Here is a 27983-nt window from a genome sequence, read left to right as displayed (position 1 = left end):
GGGCTGGGCTCAGTTCAGGAGTGTGACAGCCCCAGACTGGAGTCAAACCCTCTGTCATAGCCTAGGCTGGGACCTTTCTGAGTCTGGAGGTCAGCTAAGGCTTGAAGGTCTCTGGAACTGAGACCAGGAATTCTGGAGGGGCAGAATGAAGAGGATGCTGGTCACTCTTCCTGTGTCACTTCTGGCTTTGCTGAGCCTTTTAAAAATCTCCAAACAGCACTGACCGACTGGAACAAAGCTGGCGGCTGTAAGCCAGCAGTTCTCTTGCACACTCATTGCAGGCCCCACCCCCAGATCCCAAAGTAAAGGTGGCACCAGACAGCCAAGGGTATGGCAAGAAGAGGGAAATCTTTATTTTGGTTAAAAAAGGTACAGGACAGCAGCCAAGCAGCCCCCAGCGTGGGTCCAGCAGATTTCTAAAGCCTACCCTGGTTTCCTTCAGTGCCTCTGAAAAAACAAGGGGCAGTCTGAGCTAACTCAGTCCCTCAGTGCCTGGAGTAAAAGGTACAAGCAATCTTCCTTGCAACCTACCTACCCTGGTGCTGGGGGGCGGAGGGGGCCGTGGGAACAGTGTCAAACCAGTTGTGCTTAAAACAGTTACCAAACTTGTTCAGCAGCGTCATCAACCATCAACACCCCAGACGGCTCCGGAAGAAACCTGCTCAGCTCGACTATGGCTATGCCTGCCTGATTCCAGGGGAAGGGAGGCAGGCTGTAAGGCAAGATTCCTAAAGAGTCTTGACGCCTTACAAATCTGGGGAAGGGGAAGTAAGGAGGAGGAGGGGAGAGCGAGTTTCAGCAAAGTATTTATTATACCACTGGGCTGACAGCTGCGATATGGCTTTTCTACACTCTGGCTGGCATGGAGTGGGGATGGGGGCGAAGAGGCCAGCCCTTGCCCCCTATGGCCGGGACCCTAGAGAGCACATGTGTGGGGCAGATTTGGGGGCAGACCCTGTAGGCACAGATGGTGGCAGGTGGGCCACAGGTTAGGCAGGTGGAGGTGCCGGGTGCCTGGCGCCCCCCAGGCCGCTCCTGGAGAGGCAGAGAGCAGCAGTCCTCAGGAGGTCCTTAAGCCCCTGCACACACTGGAGATCCCGGGTAGGGCAGCAAAGAAGGAGAAGAGAGAGGGTTAGAGGGATTGGGAGGAAAGAGGAGGCCTGTAGGGGTGCCACAGCACCTGCCTCTTCCCCGGAGATGGGCCAAAACTCAGCAGCAGGCAACGAAGCAGGAGAGGAAACGGGCAGGTGAGAGAAAGCTCAGGAGGGACAGACGGCCAGGACACAGCGTTAGTGACCAAGGGCCCCCGCACACCAGGACACCACCAGAACAGGCCCAAGCACCTCGGAGCAGGTATGCCATCCTCTCTCCAGCCTCACCCTTCACCTCCTGTGCCAGCTGGAGAGCTGCTGTGCGCAAAGCTACTTCCTCATCCAGAGGGGGGCTGGGCTCTTCGCCCTGGCCCCACGCCCCCATCCTTCAGCTCAGGGGGAGCCCTCGGGACCCTACCGCCGTCAGCACACACACCACGTCACACACCAGACAGATGAATGGGCTCCAAGGGGTTGGCGAGGCATGCGATGAGGATGAGATGGGTGTGTGGGGGAGTGGGCAGTGCTGGCCGACAGGGGATATAGAGTCTTACCAGCTAACCCTCTGCAAAGAGGCCTGTTAGCTCCCCTCAGGCTGTGCAGGAGATGGCAAAATCCTGACAGGTGTCCTCCTGGAGGAGATACCAGAGAGGTGGGCCAGTGTTATGAGGTGTCTGGCTGGGCTCTGCTGCCCAGACAGGCGTTCGGACCAGGAAGGCTCCGGCTCTCAAGTTGGAAACTACTGTCTCAAACATTTTCTAATCTGAGCAGTCCCTGGGGGTCAAAGTAAAAAGAATGGCAGGGGAGAACTTGGGGGTCTCCAAGCCCCCGAGGCAGGGGAAAGTGGAAGGGACAGACTGGCCTCTTCTCACTCGCCTACGGGCTCTAGCGGCAGCTCCCTCTGCTCTGCCTCCAGCAGACAGACTCCAGCCCAGAGAGAACTTTAGCCAGGTTGATAGGCTGCCTGCCTTCTCTCTGTCTCCCCAGGAAAGACCAAGTTTGACTGAAAGAACAGACGGCTGCCATTTGGGGCCTCAGCAAAGGAAGAGCAAATAAAAACCAAACCAAAGCAAATCAACTCTTAAAAACAAAAGTTTTATTACAAGCAGGAACAAAGAATACTGGCTCAAATAAAAGGCCCCTCCTCCAGCCAGCTTCCCCCCCACCTCCCAGCGCCACTGCAGCGTGGCTCCGGGCACCGAGGCCGGGGCGAAGCTGTTTCTCCCCAAGGAGACCCTCTGTGGCTGCCACTTCTCAGCTGCCTGCGATCCACTAGTCTCCGGAACAAGGAAGGGAAAGATGAGGGGACTTCTATGTCACTTTCCAAGGACTTCAGTTCACTTGAAGGGCCAAGGAGGGGGACAGAGGGACATTTCCTATCTATTTTGACAATAAACTATAGCTCCCAGCAGAGGAGGGACATCCTCTGAGTTTCTGGCCTAGATTTAGGCCAATCTTCACTTGTCTCAGCCCACCCTGTTCCTTCCTTCATTTTCTCTGGAATGAGGCTTCCAGGTGACAGAGACTCCCTGTCCCCTAGCCCTTGGCACTGAGTCCCATACTCAGGGCTTGGAGGAGGGGGTGTGGCTTTTAGGATGGCAGCCGCTCCCCACAGCCATTACCCCATCCACCACACCCAGCCGCAGCCTGTCTAGGCAGAGCCCGGCTGGATGCCTCACCTGGGGCCTGGATGGCAGGGGTGGGGTGGGGAGCGGCCGAGTCCCTAGCCACTGGCTGTCTGAAGTCCCCGGAGGAGGGAAAGGTAGGAGGATGGGGGCTGAGCTACAACAGGAGCCCAGGGGTCTCTAGTAACCAATGTACACATTCCCTGTCCCCATGGTTCAAGCTGCTCCTGCTGTTGCCAGCTGACACTGGGGGGGATGGCGGGCGGGGGCAGCCCAGAGCATGTGGGGAAGTGGGAGCCAGCCACATCTGTAGAAGGGTTAGCACTCATTCACAGACAAGACGGCCTCTTGTAATAAACTTATTAAAACCAACTCGCCTTCTGCTCACCCTTAAGCTGGCACTACACAGACAGCAATTTGGCTTTTTTTTCTTCTTCCATTTAAAAATGCTATGTAGAAAAGAGGTCTATAAAATTGTGCAAAATACCCAGCATTAATAAACCCGTTTCAAGTATTGCCAACATGAGTGTAATCTACCCATCCCAGATCTGACTTCACTTCAGAGAGAGATGGGGGCCAGGCTGGGATCCCAGAGAACCCTCCATGGGCAGAGAAAGGGCAAGACTCCCCACTTCCTGGTGTGCTGCCCAGGAATCATGCAGGCGCTGAGGTCTTTGAGTGCCTGGCTGGCTGGTTAGGCTTCCTCTGACACGGGCTGCCCCCGTACCCACCCCAACTCTGCCTTCTCTACCTAGAACCCAGCTCTATCATACTGGCCAATTCCATACAAAAAAAATAAAAATCAAAGAAAAAACAATGACCATCACAAAAAGAATGAAGGAGCTCGCAAACCAAACCAGCCCACGGAAGCATCCTCTCCCACAGCCCACCGTCCAGGGCCAATTGCTCATGGGTCGTGCTTCACCCCAGGACCCTGGCTCAGCGGGGCTCAGCAGCGCCCCCAAATGGGAGGCATCACACTCAGTCCATACCCTCATTCACACAGGGCTCGCCCTGGCACAGAGACTTGGCGTGGTCCTCTGGGTGGCCTGGCCCTGGTCTCTCTATCCTGTCACTCCTGCCACTGATCAGCCTTGGCGGGGACCTCAGGCCCACGGCCATGGGAACCTGGGTTTGGGGAGCAGAGGGCACAGCCATGGAACAGTGTAGGGACAGCCACGCAGGGTGGGAAATAAATACGAATAGACTTGAGTCTTTGGCAGCTCTGCTTCGCTTGGGTGGAATGGGGAAGGTCCCAGCAGGTGTGGAGGGCGGCAGGTGAGTGCAGAAGGGCAAACAGGCCAGCAGGTGGCAAATACTGAGCCTGGTTCAGGGGTGACCTCCTACCATGCTGGCATCAGGCTTGGCTCCGCAGGCTGGATCGTCGCTTCTGATGGGCGAGGGCAACACAGCGTCAGACTGCACAAATCCCCTCCGGTCAATGAGGCTTCCAAAATACAAGGGGACACATGAGGACCCTGCCTGATACCAGAGTTCCAGACAGGGTGCGAGATGGCAGAGTTCACAGCCCAGCCAGGGGAAATCCCAGCCCTGGAAAGTCTGAGGAAAAGAGAAGCTGTGCTCCCACTGGGGGACCATGACTCCTCCTTTCCAAAAGGGCCTTCTCTGCACTCTGGGCGCCTGGCTTTTGGCCACAGAACTCAACGTTAATTCAAACTGGTCCACCCTTCTGTGTGACTGCCAAGAAACCAGGCTGCGAGTAAGGGGAAAAGTAAGGGATGAAAGGGTATTTGGAGATAGTGTGATTCCTATGGTTCCTACCCCAGTGCAGGGCTGGTGGGAGGAAAGGGGGACAGTGTGGGAAGTTTTGTTCCCAGTGTCCCCTGCAATTTAGCTCCCGATCTGGCGCTCTAGTGCCCCCTGCTGTCAGAACGGATGAGGCGCTTCCTAGCAGGGATGAACCACTAGGGCTTTCTTCTGCCAGGCGGGAGGATGAGGGCCCCACCCAGTTTCTGGCCATCAGCACCAGAAGAGCAGCGTTGCTCAAGCGTGGCCAAAACGTTAATTGTAGTTATCCCTGAGGAGTAAGATTACATGTGAGACCTAATACTCTTCTTTTATTTAACTAAATATATATGTATATACCTTCATTCCAGAGAGAGGGGAAAGGGTGAGAGGGAAAAAAACATTGATTGGTTGGTTGCCTCTCTTATGTGCCCAACCCAGAATGACCATGAACCAAACCTGCAACCTAGGCATGTGCCCTGGCTGGGAACTGAACCTGCAACCTTTCAATTTATGGGATGATACTCCAACCAAATGAGCCACATCAGCCAGGGCTATCTTTTTAATATTCTGTACTTAATTTTTTTCTACAATGAGCATGTGATTAAAAATTAAAACTCCCCATAGAATTCCTTTATGTCATGAATGCACTCAGGGCATTCAGCAGGGATCATGGACAAGAGGGGACTGTGGAGAGAGGTCTGCTGATTCCAGAACCTCTTTTGAGAGGTGTGAACGCACAGGGACACCCCCGTCTCACCTGGGAGGTAAGGGGCCGCAGAGCACAGCACAGCAGTTGGTGATAACACTCTTATGGCTGTAGGGATTGACAGAGGCCTCACCGCCCCTCTTACTGGACCATGAGCCTTTGATCTGCAAGCAGGAAGGAAGTCTGGGTCAGGTAACTTCTTTTGCTTTGCTTTTCTAGAAGGAAAGTCTAGAGGCAGGGAAGAACTGGCGAATTCTGAAACCAATTCCAGCTAGACTACTGGAGGGAGTACATCTTTAACCTAGGCCATCCAGAGAGAATGTGGGGGACTTTTGGATGTTGGGAGCATCCAGCAGAGAGGAGGAGGCCCCAAATGGGACAGAAGACAGAGTAGAACCAGAGAAGCCTCCAAAAGCAGCTTTTTGGGTGCATCCTTCCTTCTCTGGCCAGGCACCTACGAGGGCAGGACAAGGGCTCAGGCTGCCTGACTGAACACTGGTCCTCCCACTGATTCTCTACTGAGAGCCTCTTCTCTGAATCCTCACTTGAAAAGTAGAGAACTCTCTGATAGCAACTCTCCGATAGCACTGTTGAAGTATCAGATGAAATCTGGCCCTTCTCTAGCTCTGTGAAACTGGCTATCAAAGGCACTGAGGTTAAAAGTGAAGGACATCTGCTTGGCTTTAACCCAGAAATTTTCAAATTTATTTGGCTCTATCAGTCCTTTCTGCTTAACCACTAGTGATCTCAGAGAACCAGTGCCCAGGAAACCACCTTGGGAGATGCTGGCTGATGTCATTTCTACTTTGTACCAATCACCCAGCTCATGATACCTCATCATGCATGTTAAGTTTTGTTTCCCCAAATGAGAAGCTGAGGTCAAGAAATGTATTTTCTGTTGGTGGATGGGCCTCTTAGTATCAGACAGCAGCCCTGGAAGGGATGCCCTCGTTTGCTTTTTTATTGTTTGGGAGAATGGGGAGGGGAGGTCAGATCCCTGGCCCAGGCCTGGGCACCGAGTGCGTGCTCAAACAATGCTTGCTGGCGGGGGCATCTGTAAGGCAGCAGGTAGGGAAGATTGATGGAAACTCACGGTCCTGGACTGGCTGCCCCCCTCAATAAGAAAGCCTCAGGGAGCCTCAAGGACACCTGAGAACAGTCACATCTCCGCTGCCTACAAGTGAAGCGGGGCACAGTCAGCGTGGCTGTGGCTTCTGGGTGAAACCCTGGCTCTATCCCTTCCCAGCTGTGTGACCTTGGGAGTCGCTCAGCCATCAAATGGAGAGGCATCCCTGTACCTTCTGCCTCAGAGGTGGCGAAAGGACTCAAAGAGACGATGGGAACTGAAAAAACTCTGGAAACAATAAGGTGCTGGCCAAATGTAATGACTATTCGGGCACGAGTGCTGCTTCTGTGGGGTTAGGGAGAAAGCCCGTTGGGGGACCTGGGAGCCTGCACCGAGGGGCCAAGGCATGTGGGGACCTCAGAAGCCCACACTGGGTCTCCCAGGGCCAAGCCACGAGCACTGGAGATGGCTGGCTGCCTGTCATCTGAGGCGGGGCCGCACCGCTGCTGCTCCAGCCCCCTCAGCCCTGCCTCTTGCCCGGGGGCCTGCCCAGGAACGAGTGGTTGCTCCAGCCTTACTCACGTCTTCGTTAGTTGTCAAGTTGGAGGCGACGAGGTAAGTGTGAAACCCTGAGAGGCCCAGGATGGACCAGATGGAGAAGAAGCAGATCACCAACTCCAGCACAGTAAGCAGAGCAGTCAAGGACCCACAGCTGGGATCAGGGCTGGGCGCCTCCCTGTGCCTGGAATCTTGCCACGCCCAGCCTTTCTCACCTATCCTTCCCGAGAAAGGAAATAAGTTTGTAACCTTCCTATGGCCCAGTCACCACTTCTTAGCAGGATCACCTCCGGGGCCTCAAGAAAGGTTCGGGAGCTGGCCTCAAGAACAGGATGAGCCCAGGGTGATGGACATGACACGGTCCAGGGAGCTTGGTGCCTCAAGGGAAGGCAAGAGCTGTGGCTCCTTTGAGTTCTCTGCCACCCCGTCCCCACAACAGCCCATTTAGGATCAGCTCAAGCCTGGGCATGAACAGAGGCAGCTGGTCTATTGGATTCTAGAGGACAAACATCAGCTCTATGCCAGTCCCCTGTCGACAGGATGTGTGGGGACCTGCCCCAGTGACCAGGTCTCAGTTCCCACCAGGGCATCCACTAGCAGACAAAAGGCAAAGGATATCTCGCTGGTGTCTCCTTCAGAGTGGAGAGGAAGTTGCTTCCCTGAGAGCCTGGGGAGGAAGAAACAGGGGAGCGCACAGCTCAGAGGGATGGCGACCGCAGCCCCTCAGCCTGGCTGAGCTCGCAGGCCCGCCCTCTGCTCCTCCCCCATCCCACTGCCACTGCCAACTCACGCAGTGTCAGATGGGTGACCACGCAGGCAAAGATGAAGGCCGTCAGGAATGAGAGGGAGAGAATAAACGCATAGAAGAAGCGGTAGTTCCGTCTCCCCACACAGTTGCCCACCCAGGGGCAGTGATGGTCAAACCGTTCTGGAAAAGGGCCAGGGGAGACAGGTTAGTGCAGGGCGAGCCTGCAATTGGCGCAGGTGTTCAGAGGCCTCACCACGGCTGGGGCTTTCCTACTCCTCACTCTCTGCAGCAGCTCTCAGTTCCTCAGACGCTCCCTGCATCTTTCTGGTCCTTTGGGAACAGGTTCCCGCTGCCCACACATTCTGCCCCATTTCTTTCCTGGTGAAGGGCAATTCCTCCTTCATATCTTGGCTACAAAGCTACTTCCTTCAGAAAGTATCCTCTAACCCCAGACAAGGTAAAAGTCCCCTGTTACCTGCCCTGTTGTCCTGGCACTTATCTTTTGAAGCACTTTGCCCATGGTGTTAACATACTTATTTACAATTAGTGGACTGGCCAGTTACCCCTGCTCGATTTATGCTCCACGGGGGGCCTGTGTTGGCCTCACATTGAGCTGAATCCAGGGTCCAGCAGTGCCTGCTACAAGGAAGATCCACAAAAAGTACTTGTTGCCTGGCCTATGACACTGGCCATAGATCGACAACCAATGACCCCTGTACTGCGAGCTAGAACTGAAGGCCCAGAGAGGGGCTAGACTGCTATGTAAACAGTGGAGAACTGGCATCAGAGGCCTGATCTCAGGTTGGCACCATGCCCTGGCGGTAGGGTCACACCCAGACTGTTGAGGAAAGTCCCCTGTGGGAATATGGGTCACAAGCCCGTTGCAGGCCTCACACCAAGGCCAGCACCCTTCGCAAGGGGTGGGTGGGGCAGATTCTCATGGATGAATGATGCCCACTGAGTCACCCAGCCCTCTGCCTGCCATCATGGGGTGTTCCCCACTGTTCTCTTGCTCAGGGAATGCTGAGCCAGTGTGATGAGCTCACTGCCCTGGAGACCATGCACAGTCATCGTGGCTTAGCTCACCTGGGTCCTCTTGCATAGCATTTCCTTTACGACACCCTCCCAGGGACACACCTTGGTCCCTATGAGAGATTCCCAGCCTCTGGAGAGCAGGGAGAGGGACAAAACAGCCTCTGGTTACCCAGAAACCACTGCAGTTGTGGGCTGGCAGCTTGGTTCCAATCCCAGCTATATCCTCTCCACCTCACCAGTTTAAACTCCTCTATTCCCAGGTTCTTGTCTCTCTCAAACCCTGGGGATCAGATTAAAGTCTTTTAGTATAGCTGGTCCTGGGCACTGGATGGTAAATCATTCCCTTTCTGGACTGAATGTATCTAGAATGTTATTGCTCCAGTCTCTGGTTCCTGGAACCTTGGACCTACTGAGGACCAGGCTGAGGCCCAAGAGAAGAGTTCAGGGCCTCTCTGTGTCTCTGTGTCTGCTCCACACGTCAGAACCGGGGGGAAGGAATCCACCAATCCTGGGCTGAAGCCAAGACACCACTGGTCACACTCAGGTTCCTCCCCAGTCAGAGCAAATCTGAGTGAACCAGACTTCCTGCCCAGCCCTGGATATTCCCAACGTGTTGCCCACCCCCCAGCCCCACATGAGTGACTCTCCTGTTTCCAGGGCTCCCTCTCTCTCAGGGCTCCCCACATCCTTCCCTGAGGCCTCTCACTTACCCACACAGTTGTCGCAGACACTGCAGTGTGAGGTCCGGGGTGGCCGAAACATCTTGCAGGTGAAGCAGTACTTCAACTTCACCATCTGCCCGTTGATCATCACCTCCCGGGTCCGAGGCGGGGGCCGGTATGTGGAACTGCCTGTGTTGTCTGAGGGTGGGAGGAGAGAAAGATGGGGGGTGTCCAAGCCTGGAGTCAGGAGCCCCAGTGAGGGGGAAGCCATTGCTGCCTGGCTGGGACAAGAGAAGGCTCATAACTTTCCGGGGACCAAATATTAGGGTAAAATGCCGGCCTAAGGCGGGGACAAATATTAAGAACTGCTGCCATTTACTGAGACTGTTATGAGCTTTACACACGTGCTCACACACAGTGGGCCTAACACAACTCTGAGAAGGGCTATCAGAGCAGGAGGCCAGTAAAGCTTACTGAGGTTTATTTATTTGTATCTAGGCTCAAGCCTAGATACTGGTTTCAATTTCCAGGCAGTTCAGGACATGGAGGGACAAAGTAAACAATGCTATGAGCAAACAATCAGATCAGAATTGGGGATATCGACAAGACCACTGGCCTGATCTCCAACAAAAATACAGGGGGCTTGTATTCCAGTCTGTGCATCAGAGGGAATCCTGACACCCACTGGATCAGCAAACCAGTCTGCAAGCACAGGGAGATACGAGGGCTCCCATCTGCAGGCAGCAAGAGCCGGGGCCTTGAAAAGGGCCACATTCTTGCCACACTATTGGTGGTTCTCGCCATGCAGCCTGGAGAAGACACAATACTCTCTAGCTCCACTGTTACCGCTAATATAAGTAATGTTTGTAAACTTCTTACCTAATAAACAATTTTTAGGGCAGTCCAAAAAAAAAAAGAGAGAGAGAGAGAGAGACAGGGGGATGGTTCTCAGAAGAGATTTAGGAGATGTAAACAAGCAATGCATGATCCTAGACTGGAGTGTGTTTTGAAAAAGAAAACAGAGCAACAAAGGACATTTGGAGGGTCCCTGGGGAAAAAAAAAGTACAGGTGAGAAACTTGAGAACTATTAATTTTCCTAGGTGTGATCATGAAATTGTGGTTATGTTGGAAGCTGTCCTTAGATTTTTAAGATACGTGTTAAAATATTTATGGGCCTACTTAAAATATTAAAGTGTCTATAATTTATATGAAATAGTTTAGTAAGAATTATGTGTGTGTGTGTGTGTGTGTGTGTGTGTGTGTATGACACAAATAAGATACACTAGTGGCAACTATTAAATGTAGATGGTGAATATATAGGAATTCATTGTACTAATTCTTCACACTTTTCTGGATGTTTGAAATTTTTTATAATACAAATTTTAAGAGAAAAAGAAATATAGAGCTGTATCATATTCATAGCTTGGAAGACTTGATATTAGAAAGAATAAATTAATCTGTAGAGTCAACATAATCCCAGTCAAAAATCCCAGGATTATTTTTTGGGGGGAAATTGATAATCTTGTCTTAAATTCATATGGAAACGCAAAGTGCTGAGAACAGCCTAGGCACTCTTGAAGAGCAAAGCAAAAGGTCTTATTATACAACTTGATATCAAGACTTTGAGTCACACTGAGCTGTGAGTGGCTTCAGGAGTGTCTTTATTTATTTATTTTATTATTTTTCCCATACTTTTTAAAAAAAATTTATTATTTTTTAAATTTTACTTTTAGAGAGAGGGGAAGGGAGGGAGAAAGAGAGGAAGAGAAACATCGTTGAGCAAGAGAAACATCGACTGGTTGCTTCTCAGAACCCCCCAACTGTGGACATGGCCCACAACCCATGGGAATCAAACCAGTGACCCTTCAGTTCACAGGCTGGCACTCAATCCACTGAGTCACACCAGCCAGGGCAGGAGTGTCTTTAGGAGTCAGCAACATGGCAGAAGACATCAAGACCAAAATCAAAAACTACCAGGCTGCCCCTTTTGACACCCGCTTCCCCAACCAGAACCAGACCTGGAACTATTGGCTGAACTACCTGGGCTTCCACTACTGTGAGAAGACAATGACTGCTAAACGGGGCGATGTCTCCGTGTGCAAATGGTACCAGAGCACATACCAGTCCCTTTGCCCCATATCCTGGGTGTCAGCTTGGGATGACCACTGGGCAGAAGGCACATTCCCTGGGAAGATCTGAACTGGCTGTACCCCACCTGTCCTGTCACCCATCCTTCTCCCAGGGAGCTGAAGGGGGAGCACCCCAAACCATGGCTTCCCTAATAATAAATACTTGTTGGGCAGGTGTTAAAAAAAAAAAAAAAAAAAGGCCGACTTAAAGGGAAAAAAAATACAGCAAAAAAAAAAAAAAAAAAGGACTTAGGATAAAGCTGTAGTATTTACGACAGCCTGGTTTGGGTGGAAGGGTAGAAACACTGACCAATGGAACAGAAAAGAGAACCCAGAGGCAGACACAACATGTCTATGATCATATGGCTAGTAACAAAGGCAACACTGCAGTGACGTGAAAGAAGATGGTCTTCCCCCATAATCAGTGCTGAGTCCACTAGGTATACAAATGGGGAAAGAAAATGCATCTGTACTCCAGACTCCCCCCAGACACACATGCATTCTAGATGGACTGTCCCTTTAAATGCAAGAGTTTGGGATTTAAGTCCTGACTGGGGGGGGCTCAGTTGGTTGGGCATCATCTCATAAAGCGTAAGGTCACTGGTGCAATTCCCAGTCAGGGCACATGCCTGGGTTGCAAGTTCTGCCAGGTGGGGGCAAGGCAACTGATCAATGTTTCTCTCTCACATCGATGTTTCTCTCTCTCGCTTTCTCCTTCCCTTCCCCTCTATCCAAGAATAAATAAATAAATTCTTTTAAAAAAATAAGAGATTCATCTTCATGACTGTGAAGTAGACAAAGATTTCTTAAACAAGACACAAAAGAGATAATCATAAAAGAGCAATTTGCTAAACTGCACTTGTATATCACAACGAGAACTTCTGTTCATCTAAAGGTAGCATTTAAAGAATAAATAGGTGACCTTCAGATCAGGAGATGATATTTACAATTACTGATGAAGGACAAAGGATTTGAATCCAGAATATATAAAGAAATCCTATAAAGTCAGTATGAAAAAGACAACTGAATTCAAATGTGGACAAGAGAGTCAAAGAGGCATTTCATAAAAGATGTCCAAATGACTAATAAACACATGAAAGGATACTCATACTCATTAGTCACTGGGGAAAATGCAAATTAAAACCACAATATGTTACCACTATACATGTATCAGAATGGCTACAATGAAAAAAATTTAAAAATCAAGTGTTGGCAAAAATGTAAAGCAACTAGAAATTTCATATTGTTTGGCACTAACTATGAAAGTGCAATATATGCACCCCCAGCAAGCCCACTCCTAGGTGTCTTGCCAACAGAAATGTGCCTGATTTGAGGTGAACCAAAAGACAGACACAGAATGTTCACAACAATTCTCCTAAACAGCCATAAAGCTGGACCTACCCAAATGCCCATTAATTGTAGAACGGATTTAAAATGTGGTATATTCAGCCCTGACTGGTGTGGCTCAGTTGGTTGGGCATCATCCTGCAAAGCAAAAGGTCACCAGTTGGATTCCCAGATTCCACCACCGGGTTGGGGTGCATACAAGAGGCAATCGATTAATGTTTCTCCCTCACACTGATGTTTCTCTCCCTCTCATTCTCCTTCCCTTCTCCTCTCTCTAAAAACAAACAAACAAACAAACAAATAAATAAAATCTTTTTAAAAAATGTGGTATACTCATATTCAGCCCTGGCCAAGTGGCTCAGTTGGTTGAAGCATTATCCATACACGGAAAGGTTGCGGGTTCACTCCCTGACTGGTCAGGGCATGTATGGGAGGTAGCTGATCGATGTTTCTCTCTTTTTCACTCACTCTCTCTAAACAAAACAAAACAAAACAAAACAAAACCATATCCTCAGGTAAGGATTAAAAAAAGTGCTGTATTCACTCACTCAATGAAATTCCAAAACAGCAATGAGAATGAGTGATCTTCAACAACACAAAGCAACATGAATGAATCTCATCAACACTGAGTAAAACAAAAAAGCCGCACATGTAAGAACACAAAAACAGATAAAAGTAATCTATGATATTACCCTTGGAGGTGTGACGTGATCAGAAAGAGGAACAAAGAGGGGGCTCCCGGGACACCACTCGTATACTGTCTCTTGATCTGAATGCTGATCATATTCTATATTAACATGTAGAATACGTAAGATTTGTACACTTGGGTAGGCCCATTATACTTCAGTAAAAATCTAAGAAAAAGAAAGGTCCAAGGTCTTATTTGAAGTCATGTAGCTGGTATGCTGCCAAAACAGGAATCTGGACCCAGGTCTGCCCTATTAAAGCCCACAGTTCTACCCACTGAGCCTCCTGGTACCCAGGCCACAGAGGACCAAGTTCCCAGAGCAGATTTCTGAGAGTCACACAGGGCTCCTGTGATTCCCAGCACTCAGCCATCACTTCCCCTGGATCAACTCCCCAGATACTTCCAATTTGATCGCTTGCCTCCAATAATTATTCACTGAGTACATACCATGTGCCAGGCACTATTCTAGATGCTTGGCAGGCATCAGTGAAGCAAACAGATTCGCATCTTACATTTCCAGCCACCAGACAGACTTCTGCTAGGCTGTCTCACCATCACCTCAACCAGTGCGTCTGAAGGAGAACTAAGCATCTGAGCATCCATCTCTTCCTTAAAACACTGCAGCATGGTAAAGGGCACGGGGATTGAGGCCAATGACTGGTTATTGCCACTGACTGCTTATGTGTGAGCTTGAACTTCTCTGAGCCTCAGTTTTCTCATCTGTAAAATGGGAATAACAGATAGAATGGGGCATGAATCCTGGCTCCACCTCTTACTAGCTGGGTTTCTCCTAATTATACCATTGGCTAAATGTGTGACAGGGCGAATCATTTAACCTCTCTGTGCCTCTGTTTCCTCAGTCCCTGAAATGGGGACAATAATAGTGCCCACCCATCAAGTTGTTGTGAGAATTAAATGAGTTAAAATATGTGAAGTTGCATAAAGTAAATGCTTAAGAAGTGTGCACTGTTATTATTAGCTCATAAAATTACTGAGAGAAAGAAGGGAACAGGCATAGAGAACACTTCACTGAGGGCCTACTGTATGCTGAGCACTTTACACACAGCATCTCCTTATTCATTCATTCATTGATTCATTGAGAGAAGGGACAGGAGGGAGAAAGAGAGGGAGAGAAACATCGATGTGTGAGAGAAATATCAATTGGTAACTCTCGTACATTCCCAACTGTGAACCTGGCCTGCAACCCAAGCATGTGCTCCGAATGGGAATCAAACCAGCAACCTTTTGGTTCACAGGCCAGTGCTCAATCCACTGAGCCATACCAGCCAGGGCCATACTGTATCTTCTTTAACTCTGGTAAGATCAGGAGAGGTTAGGTTATAATTATCAGGTTACAGTTAAGGAGACTTTAAAGTGAGGTTAAGTGACTTGTCCAAAGCCACACAGCTAGTAAGCGGCAGAATCAGGATGTGAAACCAAATTTCCAAAGCATGGGGTTGAGGTCTTTTTGTAAATTTTAAAGTGTTATAAGGAGTGTTATTTATCCCTGTCTGGTTCCTTATTTCTGCTGAAGGCACAATCCAAGAGCTGACAGGAATCTCAAACAGCAGAATACACAGACATGACACACAGCAGATGCTTGATAAATGTCCCTTTGCTCGCTGCCTCTGTTCTAACCCCTTCAGTTTACAAATGAGAAACAGGCCCAGAGAGGTTAGGGGACTTGCCCACGGTCACACAGCCAGAAGGTGGCAAAGGCAGCAGAACCCAGTTTGGAGTCTCTTTGCAGACACTTCCTTCTCCCTCATCCCTGTCTGGCCAGTTCATTCTCCACTTTCAACACCCTACCCAGGCCAGGCCGGTATCACCAATCCGCTTACGGGCTCCCTGCTCCCGGCCCCTCTGCCTTTCACCTCCCCCTTGTATACACTGGCACATTCCTCTAAATAACCCCTTTTGAGTCACTTTTCAGCTCAAAACCCTTCACTCGACTCCCCTAAAAAACAAGATAAAAGGACAAATTTCTTTTCCTGGTATTAGGGCCTTTCACAATTGAGCCCAACCTCCATTCCTGGCTTTTCTCCAAATCCTCTTCCCCCACAAATCACTGGAGCCCAGGGCTTCCTGCCCGTTCCCACCAAGGCCCAGGCCCTCCCTTCTCTTCCCTCACCAGGACCTGCTAAAGCTCTGTCTAATCTCTAGCAGGTTCTTCAACCACTTAGGCCTCAGGGGCTCTTGTGCCTTGCCCCCAGCACCTACACATGCTCACTGCTCCATTCTGAGGTGTGGCAGGACTGCTGTGTGTGTACACTGTCTCCCCAACTAGACCGTACACCCCCTGAAAGCAAGAACGGTGGAACAAACAGGAAGTCCTAGGCGTATGAACTATGAGGCAACAGGCAAAGAGGAAAGAAAATATGCTTTGGACTCAGGCAGGCCTGGAGTTCAAATATTGACCCTTTCATTTATGAGCTAGTATCCTTAGGGAAGTGACACAACGTTTGTGATTGTGAGCCTGCTGTGGCATCTATAAAAGCAGACAAATAACAACTACTACCTCAAAAGGTTGTAAGGATCAGAAATAGTACATATAAAGGTACTGGCACCTGGTGAGTACTTACTAGAAGCTATTTTTACAAGGGGCAGCAAGGTGCAGACTCTGGAGTCTGAAACACTGGGTTCATATATTGGTTTTGTTACCCATTTGTTACTTAAGGAAGTCCCTTTACCTCTCTGAGACTCATCCATAAATGGAGATAAGAAAGTCTCAATCTCACAGGCTTGTGGTGAGAGCTGAATGAGGTGCTGCAAGGGCAGCTGAGCATAGGGTTAGAGTCATGGGAGCCTTGGTCCTCACACGCAGCTCACACTGTGGCTGTGCTCAGATATGTGGGTATGGATCTTGGCCCAACCACTTACTAGCTGGGTCATGGGAGTCAGAGTGCTTAACTTCTCTGTATCTTCATATGAAAGTGGCACATAATCAACTCTACCCAGTTTTTTAGTGTTGTTAGGAGAATTAGGTGAGAATTCATTAAGTGTGTTTAGTCAAGTGTCTAGTACCTGTCAAGAGCTTAAGAAATATTAGCCATTATTATTATGGCTTTTTCTGTGTAACACTATATTCCAAACAGCTGGTTTATGAAGACACTGCAGAACACAACCCGCCTCTGCGTGAAGGCCGGCCACAGCCCCTCCTCAGGACTGCAGCACAGGAGTCCTCGCTGCGTTCCCCCAGGCCCCAGGCGGAGGAGGGCCCCAGCCTCACCCCCAAGGCAGGGAGGGAATTCCTACCAGCAAGTTCCGGCCTCAGGGCCAGGATTTCTCCTCCCAAGAAAAAGAGAAAGTAAAGCTCTGCACACCTGACTTTGTCAGGCTGCCAAGAGCCAGAGGCAAAGGAGAGAAGGTGTCACGCTGGAGCAAGGGTGCCACCCAGATGCTGAATGAGTCACTAACTGCAGGACCCTAAACAACCTGGGTTAAAGGAGGCTTTGTGAGGATGCCACCACAGAGGCTGAACCCCATGCAGCAAGAAGGCAAGCAGCAGTTCCACTGCTTTTTCTCAGGCCAAACAACCCTGGCCAGTCGCCACCCTGGACCTGGCCTTGGAACTCTCAAGGCACTCCTCCCCGCAGCCAGCACCAGTGGTAGACTGCTAGTGCCCGGGGCAAGTCTGTTTGCCATTCCCTACCACAGGCTCAAGCCTCTGAAGTTTCAACAGAGGAAAACAACTTTCGAAGTGTACTGACATTCCCTGCCTCACTCAATGCACCCAGTGTTCTGGGCTGGACAAGGGAATATGTGCCCACATTTTACAGATGGGGAAACTGACTTCACTCCAGCAGCATAAGATGTGGCTGAAATCAGAACCCATGTCTTCCAAGGCATTCATTTGTTCTTTCTCTCACACATTAACATCCACTGTGCCAATCTATTGTACAAGGGCCTGGGGGTGGCCGGTGAGGGGAGAGGGGCAAGTATACACAGGTGAGTCAAATACGTTTGCTTTGGTTACCAGTTCAGGAAGTACACGCTGAAGAAATGAAGAGTGGTATAAGAGATGCTATCCCTGCCCTAAGGGAATGTAAGATCCACTGCAGGGCTCTTGCTGCTTTAGGTCTTTCCTGAAGAAGTAAAAAGGCAGCCTCCTGCTGCTTAGACCTTCCTGCTGCCTTCCAGCCACACACTAAGCCGCTGGGGAAGTGGTAATGAGGGGGGAGGCTCCTTCCAGCTGAATGGCCATGAGAAGCAAATGAGTCTCCAGACACCGTCCTCCTGTCCAGGGGCCTGCTATGGGTCTCCCCACCCCAACCACAAACCACAGAGAAGAGCAGGCAGGCATTCTGCAATCAGAACCTGAATGGCTAGAGCTGTAAATGAAGCCCAGTGGCTGGCGTGGAAGCCCTCTGGGACTGGTCATGACCTTCTGAGAAGGCTTTAGTGAGGGAAGGAGGAGATCTCTATTCGCGCTGCTGAGCCCCATTGCCTTCTGTTGTCCCCACCTGTGGAGGAAACAACTGTAGGACTGCGGTCTGTCCAGCTTCTGGGCCAGCTCAAGGTCAGTCACAGCGCTCAGGCTGGGAGTGCTGGGTCACTGTAATCCCCATCTGACCACTTCTGTTCATTCCAGAGGTTTATGGAGTCCCTGCCACATACGGGCTTAGCGGTAACCTGAAAATTCACGAAGAGCTCAGCCGGAGGGCAGAGTGAACCAAAAGTGGATAATTACAGTCAGTGTAAGAGGCACTGTGAGTCAAGCGTGGTGACTCTGGGGCCAGCCTGACCTCATTTTGAAACTTTCCGTGGCCGCTTGTTAGTTCGTGACTTTGAGGAAGTTGCTCAACCTCTCTGAGCCTCAGTCTCCTCAACCTTATCAACATTGTAGGATGACAACGCAAGTTAGAGATGATATAATGGAGAAATCCAACCTATAGCTAGAAAATTAACAGTATTAACTGGTGCCTAGGTTCAATAGTGTGAGAAAACAGAGGACAATATGTAGGGTTGGGCAGGAGGCAGCATTCAAGAAAGCAAGTTGTGCCCTGGCTAGTGTGGTTCAGTGAACTGAACACCAGCCTTTGAACTGAGAGGTCACTGGTTCAATTCCCACTCAGGGCATGTGCCTGCATTGTGGACCAGGTTCCCAGCTGGGGGCATGAGAGAAGCAACTGATTGATGTGTCTCTCACACACTGATGTTTTTCTCCCTTTCTTTCTCCCTCTCTTCCCCTCTCTCTAAAACTAAATAAATAAAATCTTAAAAAAGAAAGAAAGAAAGGTAATTAAGCTAGATCAGAAAAAACAATTCCTTGGGCCCTCCAGGGGAGGAGGACATGGCAGTGAGCAAAGGCAGAGAGGCATTAACTAACTGCAGGCGCGGCTGGGGGCACTGGAGAGTGGCAGCAGACGGGGGAAGGGCAGGCTGGAGCTTGCCTTGGTCCTGCAGGCAGGTGCACCTCTACAGACAAGCGAGTTTTCAGGAAGACACAAGATACTGTAGTTTGTTTCTGGCCATGACACAAAGCAACCTTGAATCGTGTGATGAGAAAGTTAACCCTCACTCCCTTCCTTTGGAGAACAAATTCTTTTTATTTACATTTCAATAAATTTAAATCCTTGAGGAGCACAGCATTACATGGATTCTGTGTCCAATGGCCTTAGCAGGAAGGCTGCTTTGGAATTTAGCAAGAACTGTCCACTGTTTCCATGCACACAAGTTCCCTTTCCCCAGATGACTCTGGCTTTGTTCAGTTTATCACCAGGAGTCTCTGTGTTATTCTTTGCTTATACACATGAGCACACCCCTTGCCTAGAGAGCACTCAGTTTCATATCAAGCACAAACACCTTTAATTTTAAGAAGAGCCCTCTGGTTCTGGAGACCCTGCTTATAGCCGGCAAAAATGGCTTTGGACCACGGCCTTCCAGACATATTTGTCATCATAGAACTCCTGTAGCCTCTACAGGCTTCAAGATGGCGGAAAGAAGAAGGCCAAGTTATTCCCTTCTCAATTCTCTTTCAAGCCTTTCATTCCATCAATGGCAAGCCTCAGCTTTTAATATTTAATACCTGTGATCCTCACAGGCCTCCAAGTGGCTGTTTTCAGCAGGCAACTGCAACCACCAAAAATTCCCTGACATTGTTAGGTTTTTGTTTTCATGCTTATCTTCTATGCAGAACAAGGGGCTTTCTGCTCACAGGGGTGATACAAAGCTTCCTTGTAAATTACATTTAAAAGCAAGCCATTTAAAGGAAAATACTAAAGAAATGAAGTAACACGGCGAGATGCAGAAAGGGCAAAAGTCACAAAGGTTATTTTCCACGGATCGATCTTTAGGAAATGCTACTGAGGGTGTTACGAAGTCACCCAAATTTTGAGCCATGGAAAGCCAGAGTCAAATTTATGTCTTGGAGAGACAGCCATGATTGAAAGAAGCAGCCAGGTGTCCAGGCCTGGCGAGCAGAGTCCATCGGGGTGAAGTCGGTCCCGGGCTGTGGAAGGACAGGAGGGGAGGGATCCAGTATGGGGTTTGTGATCTGCCATGTGCTGGCAGAGGAAGAGGAGGCATTCGTGTCTGTCCTGTGCGCTGTGACCGTCTAGATGAGTGCCTGTCAATCGGCTTTAGATGTTTCTATCATCTCCCATAACACCAGGAGCTTTATGGGCCAATGTTCTAACCTCCTACCTCTCTCCCAACTGCCCAGTGTGCCTGGGCTCTGGGTGGCTCTGCAGGGTGATCCGGCTGCATGGCATGCCAGCTGACAAGTCAGGATATCAGATCAGGGTGACCAAAGGCCTGGTTTGCTTGCAGCTGAGGGGTTTCCCCAAAATAGGAGACTTTTAGTGCTAAAACAGGCACGGTCCTGGGAAAACTGGGAGGTCCTGGTCATCCAACCTCAGACCGTACTTGTGGGGTGGGAGCCCTAGGCCAGATCCTGTTGGGCTGGAGCCACTGGCCTATGGGGCCAAAGTGAGAAGGGCACAGCCTGCACAGACCCATGCCCAGGCAATCAGTTCACGTTTATATGAAAGAGCATCACAACCTCTGAGCCAGACCCCAACCTTCACAGAAAGGCTCAGTGACCTTAGTCCTTTCCAAGAAAATGTTTCACCCTGACTGGAAGCCTCCTGTTCAAGTCTGAGAATTTAAAGCCCCCAAAGATGCCACTTTCTAGGCATGGCAACTATTCTCAAAGGAGTCTCCAACCCTGACATGGGGTCCCCACAAGACTGCCTCCACCCCATCCTCCAGTGAGAATGTCCCAAATTCTCTGAAGTGCTCCTCGTATTCCAGCAGACATGGCTTGATCAGAGTCCCATGCCTGTCTCCCTTCTTCCCATTCTGCTCTCTCCTTCTTCCGTTCCAGCCTAAAGGACTCCCCTCACTCATCTTCCTGTGCTTGAACTCCACCTAAACTTGATGAGTTGGCTCAATGCACTTCTCCGTGAAGCCTCCCCATATCCTCCAGGTAGAAGATACTCCTGGCTTCCCTGATCCTCTTCCAAAGCCTGATTTCACCTGTGGTGGCCAGTCGGGCTTATCTTTGTCCCCTAACACACACACACATAGGAGTCAGCATATGGAATCAACACATAAATGATCAAACCCATAATGCCTCATTGGAAGAAGTTCCAACTGTCTCTCCAACAATCACATGCGGACAGCAAGGAGGCTCATACATTGTCCATGTAGCAGACAAGGTGAACAAGACACTCACTGTCTAGAAAAGGCTACTGAGCCTGCCTGACAATCCCGTTATGACCACCATGAAGCACAGGACCAAATGGCAGGACAGGGTGCTTTGGGAATGGGTCACAGAAGGTGTGGCCCAACTGGGGTCACAAAGGCTTCCCAGAGCATGGGACACCTGAGCTGAGACATGAGGATGCAGGGATGTGGCCATCTCAGAAGAGAAGGCAAGGGGTTTGGGAGTCAAGGCACATATTCTGTCTCCATTCCTCCACCCTCTGGCCTGTAATCACCTGCCTCAGTTTCTGCATCGGCAGAGCCGGCTGTTGTGAGGATTTGAGGGGATAATGGATGGAAGGCCCTCAGCACATGGTCAAGCCCTCTCCAAACGTAGACGGTTACTGTTGGCAGTATCACCCGGACAGCTCAGAGGAGGCAGAGCATTCCAGGCGGCCAGACCCCTCAGCCCAGGCTGCACTGGGCAATAATCCTGCCTCCCAATTAGCCCCAACCAGAAAGGAGGAGAAATGGGGCTCCAGCTGAGCCTTCCCACTGCCAGGCAGACTGGTCCAGGTCAGACCTTGGGGTTCTAACAGAGCAGAAAGCAGGCCAAGTGGCCGAGGGATGCCAGGGGGAAGGAAGCAGGAGGAAGAGAGCAACCAAGGGCATGGCTGAGGGCAGGCCTGGGCAGAGTGTGAGACAAAGAACAGACAGAGCAAGAGAACATCCTCTCCCCTCCACTACCCTCCCAAGCTGCTGCAGAGAATTAATGGAATGACTTCCTGCGATGGGTGCAGCAGGGTTCTGACATTTATAGGCCACAGGTCTCTTCAGGGCCAAATGGGTATTTTAAAGCTTGTCTGGAAGCCACCAGGTTAGGGGAAGGAGCCAACCACAAACCGGAAACCAGTGAGGTGTGCAAATACCGACGTCACTTCTCAGCAGGAAGGAGTTGGGGTGGAGTAAGCCGAGATTAAGGCCCTGGCCGCCTGCTGCCCAGTCACCCTGGAGGATGCCCACTGTAAGGAATCCAGGGCCATCCGGGGTGCTCAGGAGCACAGGTCCTTTTTGGCTATAATGGCCTTCCTGCCATTCTTCGAACACACCAATCTGTTTGCAACTCCAGGCTTTTGCTTCTACTGTTTACACACCACATATTACTGGCTCCATTGCACCATTGAGGGCTCATCTGAAGTGCCACCTCCTCCTAGAGGCCTCCACTGACCACCTAATCTAAGTTAGCCCATTCCCCATATCTACTTATCTACTGTGCTCTTCCCCAAGGTCCCCACGCAGCTCAATCCCTCATCTCTGCAGGTCTTTGCTTCCTTGCTCAGGTGCCACCTCATTCACAAAGCCTTCCCTGACCACCCTATTTAAAATCATACACCCTCCCCGGCTCTCAGCCTACCTCCCTGGTTTCCTCTTCTCTGTCTCACATCCTAGATCTTTCATTGCTGTTTACTGTTTTATTCTCACCGCTAGAATGTCAGATCCGAGAGTGCAGATTATTGTCAGATTTGTTCATTGCTGTATTGTCAGCATCTAGAAAACTGGCACACAGGAGGGACTCAATAAGTGTTTGATGAGTAAATGAATAAACGTATATGAATGTTTAAGAGCAGGAGCTCTAGCCAGACTGCTTGGGGTCTCATCCCAGCTCTTCTGCTTACTGTGTGATCCTGGACCATTTACTTGACTTCTCTGAGACTCGATTTAATTAGTAAAAGGCAAATAACAGTACTTACCTCATAAGATTATTGATTAATCAAATAAGATTGTGCATATAAAGAGGTGAAAACAGTGCCTGGCACCCAGGAAGCACTCAGTACTATGCTGGCTGCCAACACAGCCTTCACCTGCTAGCATTTCTTATTTATCTGCACACTCATTTAGCATCTGTCTCCTCCATTCTCATGTCGGCTTCCGCCTGCTTTGCTCATACTGGACCCCTAGTTCCTAACAGTTTGGGAAGAGAAAACCAAGCCTCCTCTCAAATCAGGGCACATGGACCTGGGGGACACAGCTGCAGGTGAAGTAGGAGGCTCACCGATCTGTTTCTCCAGGGCGGCTGCTTCACAGACGGTGGCCCGGGGCAGGATCCCAGGGTCGGTGAAACTTGTCTGCAGCAGGCAGCTCATGACGAAGAAGAAGAGGATGGCAGCGATGATGGGGATGGCAAGGGTCAGCTGGTGGGCCAGGAAGGGACAGCTACAGAGAGAGGGAGAGAGAAATGAGCAGCTACCCCCAGGGCTCCCTGGGCACAGGGCTATAGGCAGGTGTTGTCATCCCGGCAAATACTGCCACATTCTTGAATGGAGCCTCTCCCTGGAGGCGGCAGCCACTCCCCAATAAGTGCCTGACATCACTAATTAATCTTTGCACTTTCACCCTGAGCCAAGGCAGATACGATAAGTAGATTCCAGCAATCTTAACCCCTACACTTTGCTGCAGCCTCAGATTCCTTCTAAACACAGATTCAGGCAGCTACTACCAATTAATTGGGATGTCACTTGAGATGAACCATCCATGACAGTCAGTCAGTCACTCATTCCACAAATGTTTACTGAGGCCTTCTAAGTGCCAGGCGACACCTTCAATAAGAAGCAGGAATACTGGCAGGGATAAGGCTGGAGTCCCCTGCTCCCTCAGTGAGGCTTATGATCTAGTGAGGAGAACAGATATGTAAACAGAGAACTGTCACACAGAGCCTGCCTTGCAGGCTATAATTGTAAGGGGAAGGCAGAACAGTCAGGAAAACAGGCTGGCTAACGAGAGGCCTAAGCTAACGCCAGAGGAATGAGTAGCATTAGCCAGGGGAAGTGGGCTGGAGAAAAGCACGGTCCAGTCGCTGACACTGTTACCCAAAGGCTGGTGTCCCGAGTCAGTTCCGCCAGGCCCCTGACCCCAGCTGGCTTACAGAACACCCTGTGCCCAGGACTGCTTTTGGGGCCCAACCATATTGTTCATCACTGTCCTCTGTCCCCTTCCCTCCCAGAGCCATAGTGGCATCTGATGGGGTGAGGAGCTGTTCTTTGGGGGATGACTAGCAGCTGGGAGGTCCGAATCAGTCAAGGTTCCAGGAGCTAACATAATAGCAGGAGGCAAACCTGTGGGCACCTACGTGCTCTTTCTGGAGCCTCCATCACTGGAGGCTCTGGCCTCCAGAGAGGACCACCCGTTAAGGAGCGGAGACTGTCAAGGCCAAGGGCTCCAGTGAGACGCATTCCGCTCCAAACATCTACTCCCCAGATCCGAACCTCAAACAGAGGCTCTCCATGGCACCCACATGACAGCTCAACCAGGCTTCCTGGGGGATAAAGACTTGAAATCGGAGACTTGTAGAGCCTTCAGAAACACCAAGTCCCAACCCCCTGATTTTACAAAGGGGAACTCCAAAACCCACAGCCAGATACAAGGTCACCCAGCCAGGGACAGGACTGAGGGTCTTTGGGCTCCCAGCAAATGTTCTGTCCATTTAGTCAATAAATATTTACTGTATCAAGTGTCCACTACACAGCAGGCCCTGTTCTAGGCACTAAGAATACATAGTGAGGAGAATAGAGTCTTACTCCCATGGAGAAAGGCACAAAACAACACACAGTATACATATGGTGTGTCAGATGAGAACAGTAAGTCAGGGCAGAAGGAACGAAGGACAGGGACTCATTTGCTCTATTATAGGGATGGTCAGGAAAGGACAGCTGAGAGTGAGCCTGGAGGCTACCACCGAAAGGTGTAAGGACCTGGGGTAGGAGTGCGCAAGGAGGCCCATGTGCCTGAAGGGGAATGCACAAGGGGAGCAGGAGGAGATGGAAACCCAGTGAAGCCCGTTACCAGAGAGTTGGCCCTGATCCTGAGAGCCAGGGCGGACTCAGGTCTGATTTACAATTAAAGGTGCACTCCGGCTGCTCTCTGGGGTGGGAAACAGGGCAGAAACCCTGCTTGGAGGCCTGTGCAATAACCCGCCAAACCAAACCATGGAGCGAAACTATTCTCAGCAGGAAGGACCTAGAGAGCCACCTTTCCCTTTTCCCAGAGCAATAGGTGAGCATAGCACCTCTCATCCTCCACACCCTCACCAACAACATTCCCAACATGCCAACTGCCAATTGAATGGGGTGCCTTTCACCCCAATCCAGACTGAGGAGAGCTTTCGGCCCAAACCCAAACTCCCCTGCCAAGTCTACCACCCCAAATGAGGAGGAGCAAAGAGAAAGACAAGATGTTTCATAAGGTCTCCCCAAACTCAAAAGTCCTTGCTTCCTCCCTCTCTGGGGACAAGCCTGTCACCAGTGAAGACACCCACTCAGCCCAGATAATGTCCTGCTTCTGAACTGACCAAATCCCACATTGCAAGTCACGAGGCCAACCCATGGTAAGCACTGCTTCCTCCTGCCCTTGCTGCAGCCCTGGTGGGAAGACCTGGGCAGGATACTGGAAAACACATTCTCAAAACGCCCCTGTGGGCTGTCTTAGCAACACAGATCTGAAACTCAGCCCAGAGATGTGGGAGAGGGGAGTGGGGGGAGGGGCACTGCTGGGGGCTCCTGAGAGCTTGTTTGCTAAAACTATCCCAGAACTTTGTCCCCATACTGACTCAGAAAGCAAGGGTGAAAGGGAGAAGCTAAGTGGTAAGCACTCCTCACCCTGCTTCAAGGGGAAACCTGTTCTGGCTGGGTGGCTCAGTTGGTTAGAGCCTTGTCCCCCTATACCAACAGGGTGTGGGTTAGATTCCTGGTCAGGGCAGTAGGCAAATGATCAATGTTTCTCTTTCACATCGATGTTTCTTTCTCTTTCTCTCTCTCCCCCTTCCTCTCTCTCTAAAATCAATAAACATATCCCCCTGTGAGGATTAAAAAAAAAAAAAAGGCAGGGGCACAAAACCCAAGGTTGCAGATATATAATCTGGCATCTGGAAAGGGTTCTCTGGAGGCTAGTGTCTTTGTGGCAGCCTCGTTCATCATGGGCACAGGCCCCAGGGATGGGGTTTTTGGCAAAAACAACAGTAACAGCAACAGCCAGCATTAACTTCTTGTTGTAGGCTAAAAGCTAAGTGTGTGATTTTCATGCCACCATTATGGCAACCTTAGGGATTGGGTGCTGTTATAATCCCCATTTTAAAGATGAGGAAACTGAGGCTCTGAGAGGTGAAGTGACTGCCCCAAAGTCTCACAGTTAGTGTGTGGTGGGCCTGGGATTTGAACCAGGTCTCTTGGCTCCAGAGATGGCATTCTTAGCTACACTGTATAACGAAGACAGACCACAAAAAAGTGGGGGGAAGTAGGAAGGGAAAGTGAAGCTCATACAGCATGGGGTGGGTGTGGGTATGTGTGCACATGTGTGCGTGCAAGGAATCACGTAGGAAGTGGCTGAAGCTAGAGACCAATGGTAGGGTGGAAAACTTCTGATACAAATATGTGACCCTGGTAAAATGACAGGCATCCCCTCATCCATAAACTGGGGGTACCATGTGGGCCAATCCTGGGGATATGAAGAGGTGAAAATTCATGCGGGTAAACATGACCTGTCACACACAAAAAAGTACTGTGGACTCTACTAAAAAATAAAGAGGCACTACAGCTATTCCTGCCATGGGACAGGCCAGAGGGATGCTCCGACAGTTGAGGAGGTTAAGAAAACCAGGTCAGGAGGTGTGTGGCAGGGGCTTGAGAGAAGTCTGGTGGGGAACAGGACGAGACTAAGGAAGGACAGAAAGCTCTGGAGAAGCTAAGGAAGGTACTGGAGAGGGAAAAGGAGGCCAGAGAGGCCCAAAGATATTTGAGAGATTTCCTGAGGACCCAGGCCATGAGGAAGAAGCAAGGGGAGAGGGTCTGAGAGTAGAGATGAGCAAGGGGACCCTAGAAGGACCCTGGAGGGAATGGGGAATGTGGCTAGGAAGGCTGCAGTGAGGAACACATAGCCAAAGGCCCATGGGAGGGACTCAGAAGTTACCTGGAAGGAATATAAAGAAAAGATGTCTCAAGAAGTCAGAAAGAGCCCGGTGCTGGGCCAGAGCCAGTCCTGGGGATAAGCGAGGAGAGGGGATCTGTCCAAGGAGCCAAGGAGAGCTAGGGGGCAGATTCTGAGAGGGCAGAGAGGATGCGGGTCAAGGGACATGGGAGGGTAGTGCTGCTGGCAAAAGCAGGGTGCTAGGGAAGGATGGGGTGCTAGGGCGGGGCCACAGGGAGTGAGGTGGCTGGGAGGGCAGATGGGGGCCAGGGAGGAAGGATGAAAGATACGCAATGTGCGGAGGCCTGAGGGCAGACTCAGAGGTACAGGGAGGATGCAGGCCCCAGAGGGGCCGGGAGTGGAGGCTGCCTGGCAGGTGCTGGGAAGGGTGGAGTCCCGGAGAAGTGGACGGGATAGGTGCCCAACGGGGCCCAGGGAGGCTGGAGTGCCCATCAAAGGCTGGGGAAGGTGGGGTGCGCGGCAGGGGATGGAAGAGGCTGGAGGGGATGGGGCGCCGGAGGGGATGGGGCGCCTGAGGGGGCGGGGACGGGGGCGCCGCCAACAACTCACTCGAAGACGAAGAAGAGGACGGTGGTGGTGAGGATGAGCAGCAGCGTGAGCGCGAAGACGCCGCCGTGGCCGGCCAGCATGAGGCGGCCGCCGCAGTAGAAGCGGTTGCGGCCGGGGAACACTTCCCACTTGCGCCGCGGACGGAGGCCGATGCTCCCGCTGCCGCTGCCGCTCCAGCGCGGTGCGGCGGCAGCGGCGGACGGTGGGGGCCCGGGGCCCGGACCGGCCGGCGCGGCGGGGCCGGGGCGGCGCGCCCCGGGGGAGGCGGGCGGCGGGGCGGCCCCGGGGCTGATCTGCTGGTACTCGCAGTCCTTCATGCGGCCGGCCGCGGGCCTAGGCTCCGCGCCCCGCGGGCCGGCCGCGCCGCACCGGGACCGGGCCGAGCAGCGGAGGTGGCGGCGGCGGC

General features: G+C 51.0%; 2 protein-coding genes across 2 annotated transcripts; one reads left to right on the top strand and one right to left on the bottom strand.

Annotated features, from left to right (window-relative positions):
• Positions 1-404: 404 nt before the first annotated feature.
• Positions 405-27983, bottom strand: ZDHHC18 (zinc finger DHHC-type palmitoyltransferase 18). Its single transcript, XM_054571800.1, has 9 exons — positions 27578-27983; positions 23106-23266; positions 9289-9438; positions 7586-7723; positions 7414-7462; positions 6820-6922; positions 5223-5335; positions 4064-4163; positions 405-1088 (listed from the first exon to the last, which is right to left on the bottom strand). Exons 1-9 carry the CDS (start codon positions 27892-27894, stop codon positions 990-992), a joined length of 1230 nt encoding a protein of 409 aa, XP_054427775.1. The 5' UTR covers positions 27895-27983; the 3' UTR covers positions 405-989.
• On the top strand, positions 11180-11440 carry LOC129069210 (cytochrome c oxidase subunit 6B1-like). The gene has a single exon (XM_054571802.1). It carries the CDS (start codon positions 11180-11182, stop codon positions 11438-11440), a length of 261 nt encoding a protein of 86 aa, XP_054427777.1.

The sequence above is a fragment of the Pteronotus mesoamericanus genome, unplaced genomic scaffold (genome assembly GCF_021234165.1).
Source record: "Pteronotus mesoamericanus isolate MK-2021 breed Mesoamerican mustached bat unplaced genomic scaffold, CSHL_Meso_final contig_221, whole genome shotgun sequence".
NCBI classification, from domain to species: Eukaryota; Metazoa; Chordata; class Mammalia; order Chiroptera; family Mormoopidae; genus Pteronotus; species Pteronotus mesoamericanus.
Note: the sequence above shows the minus strand (reverse complement) of the source record. Positions and strands in the feature narration are given on the sequence as shown.

Bases quoted from the DNA above. Each gene is read 5' to 3' on its own strand.
- LOC129069210 (XM_054571802.1), top strand. From the start codon at position 11,180: ATGGCAGAAGACATCAAGACCAAAATCAAAAACTACCAGGCTGCCCCT.
- ZDHHC18 (XM_054571800.1), bottom strand. From the start codon at position 27,894: ATGAAGGACTGCGAGTACCAGCAGATCAGCCCCGGGGCCGCCCCGCCG. The intron at 6,923-7,413 runs ATATCCTTTGCC...TGCTCTGCTTAC, and splicing joins CTGAAGGAGACACCAGCGAG to TGTGCTGGAGTTGGTGATCT. The intron at 1,089-4,063 runs GTAGGAGGTCAC...CGGGATCTCCAG, and splicing joins CCAAGCCTGATGCCAGCATG to TGTGTGCAGGGGCTTAAGGA.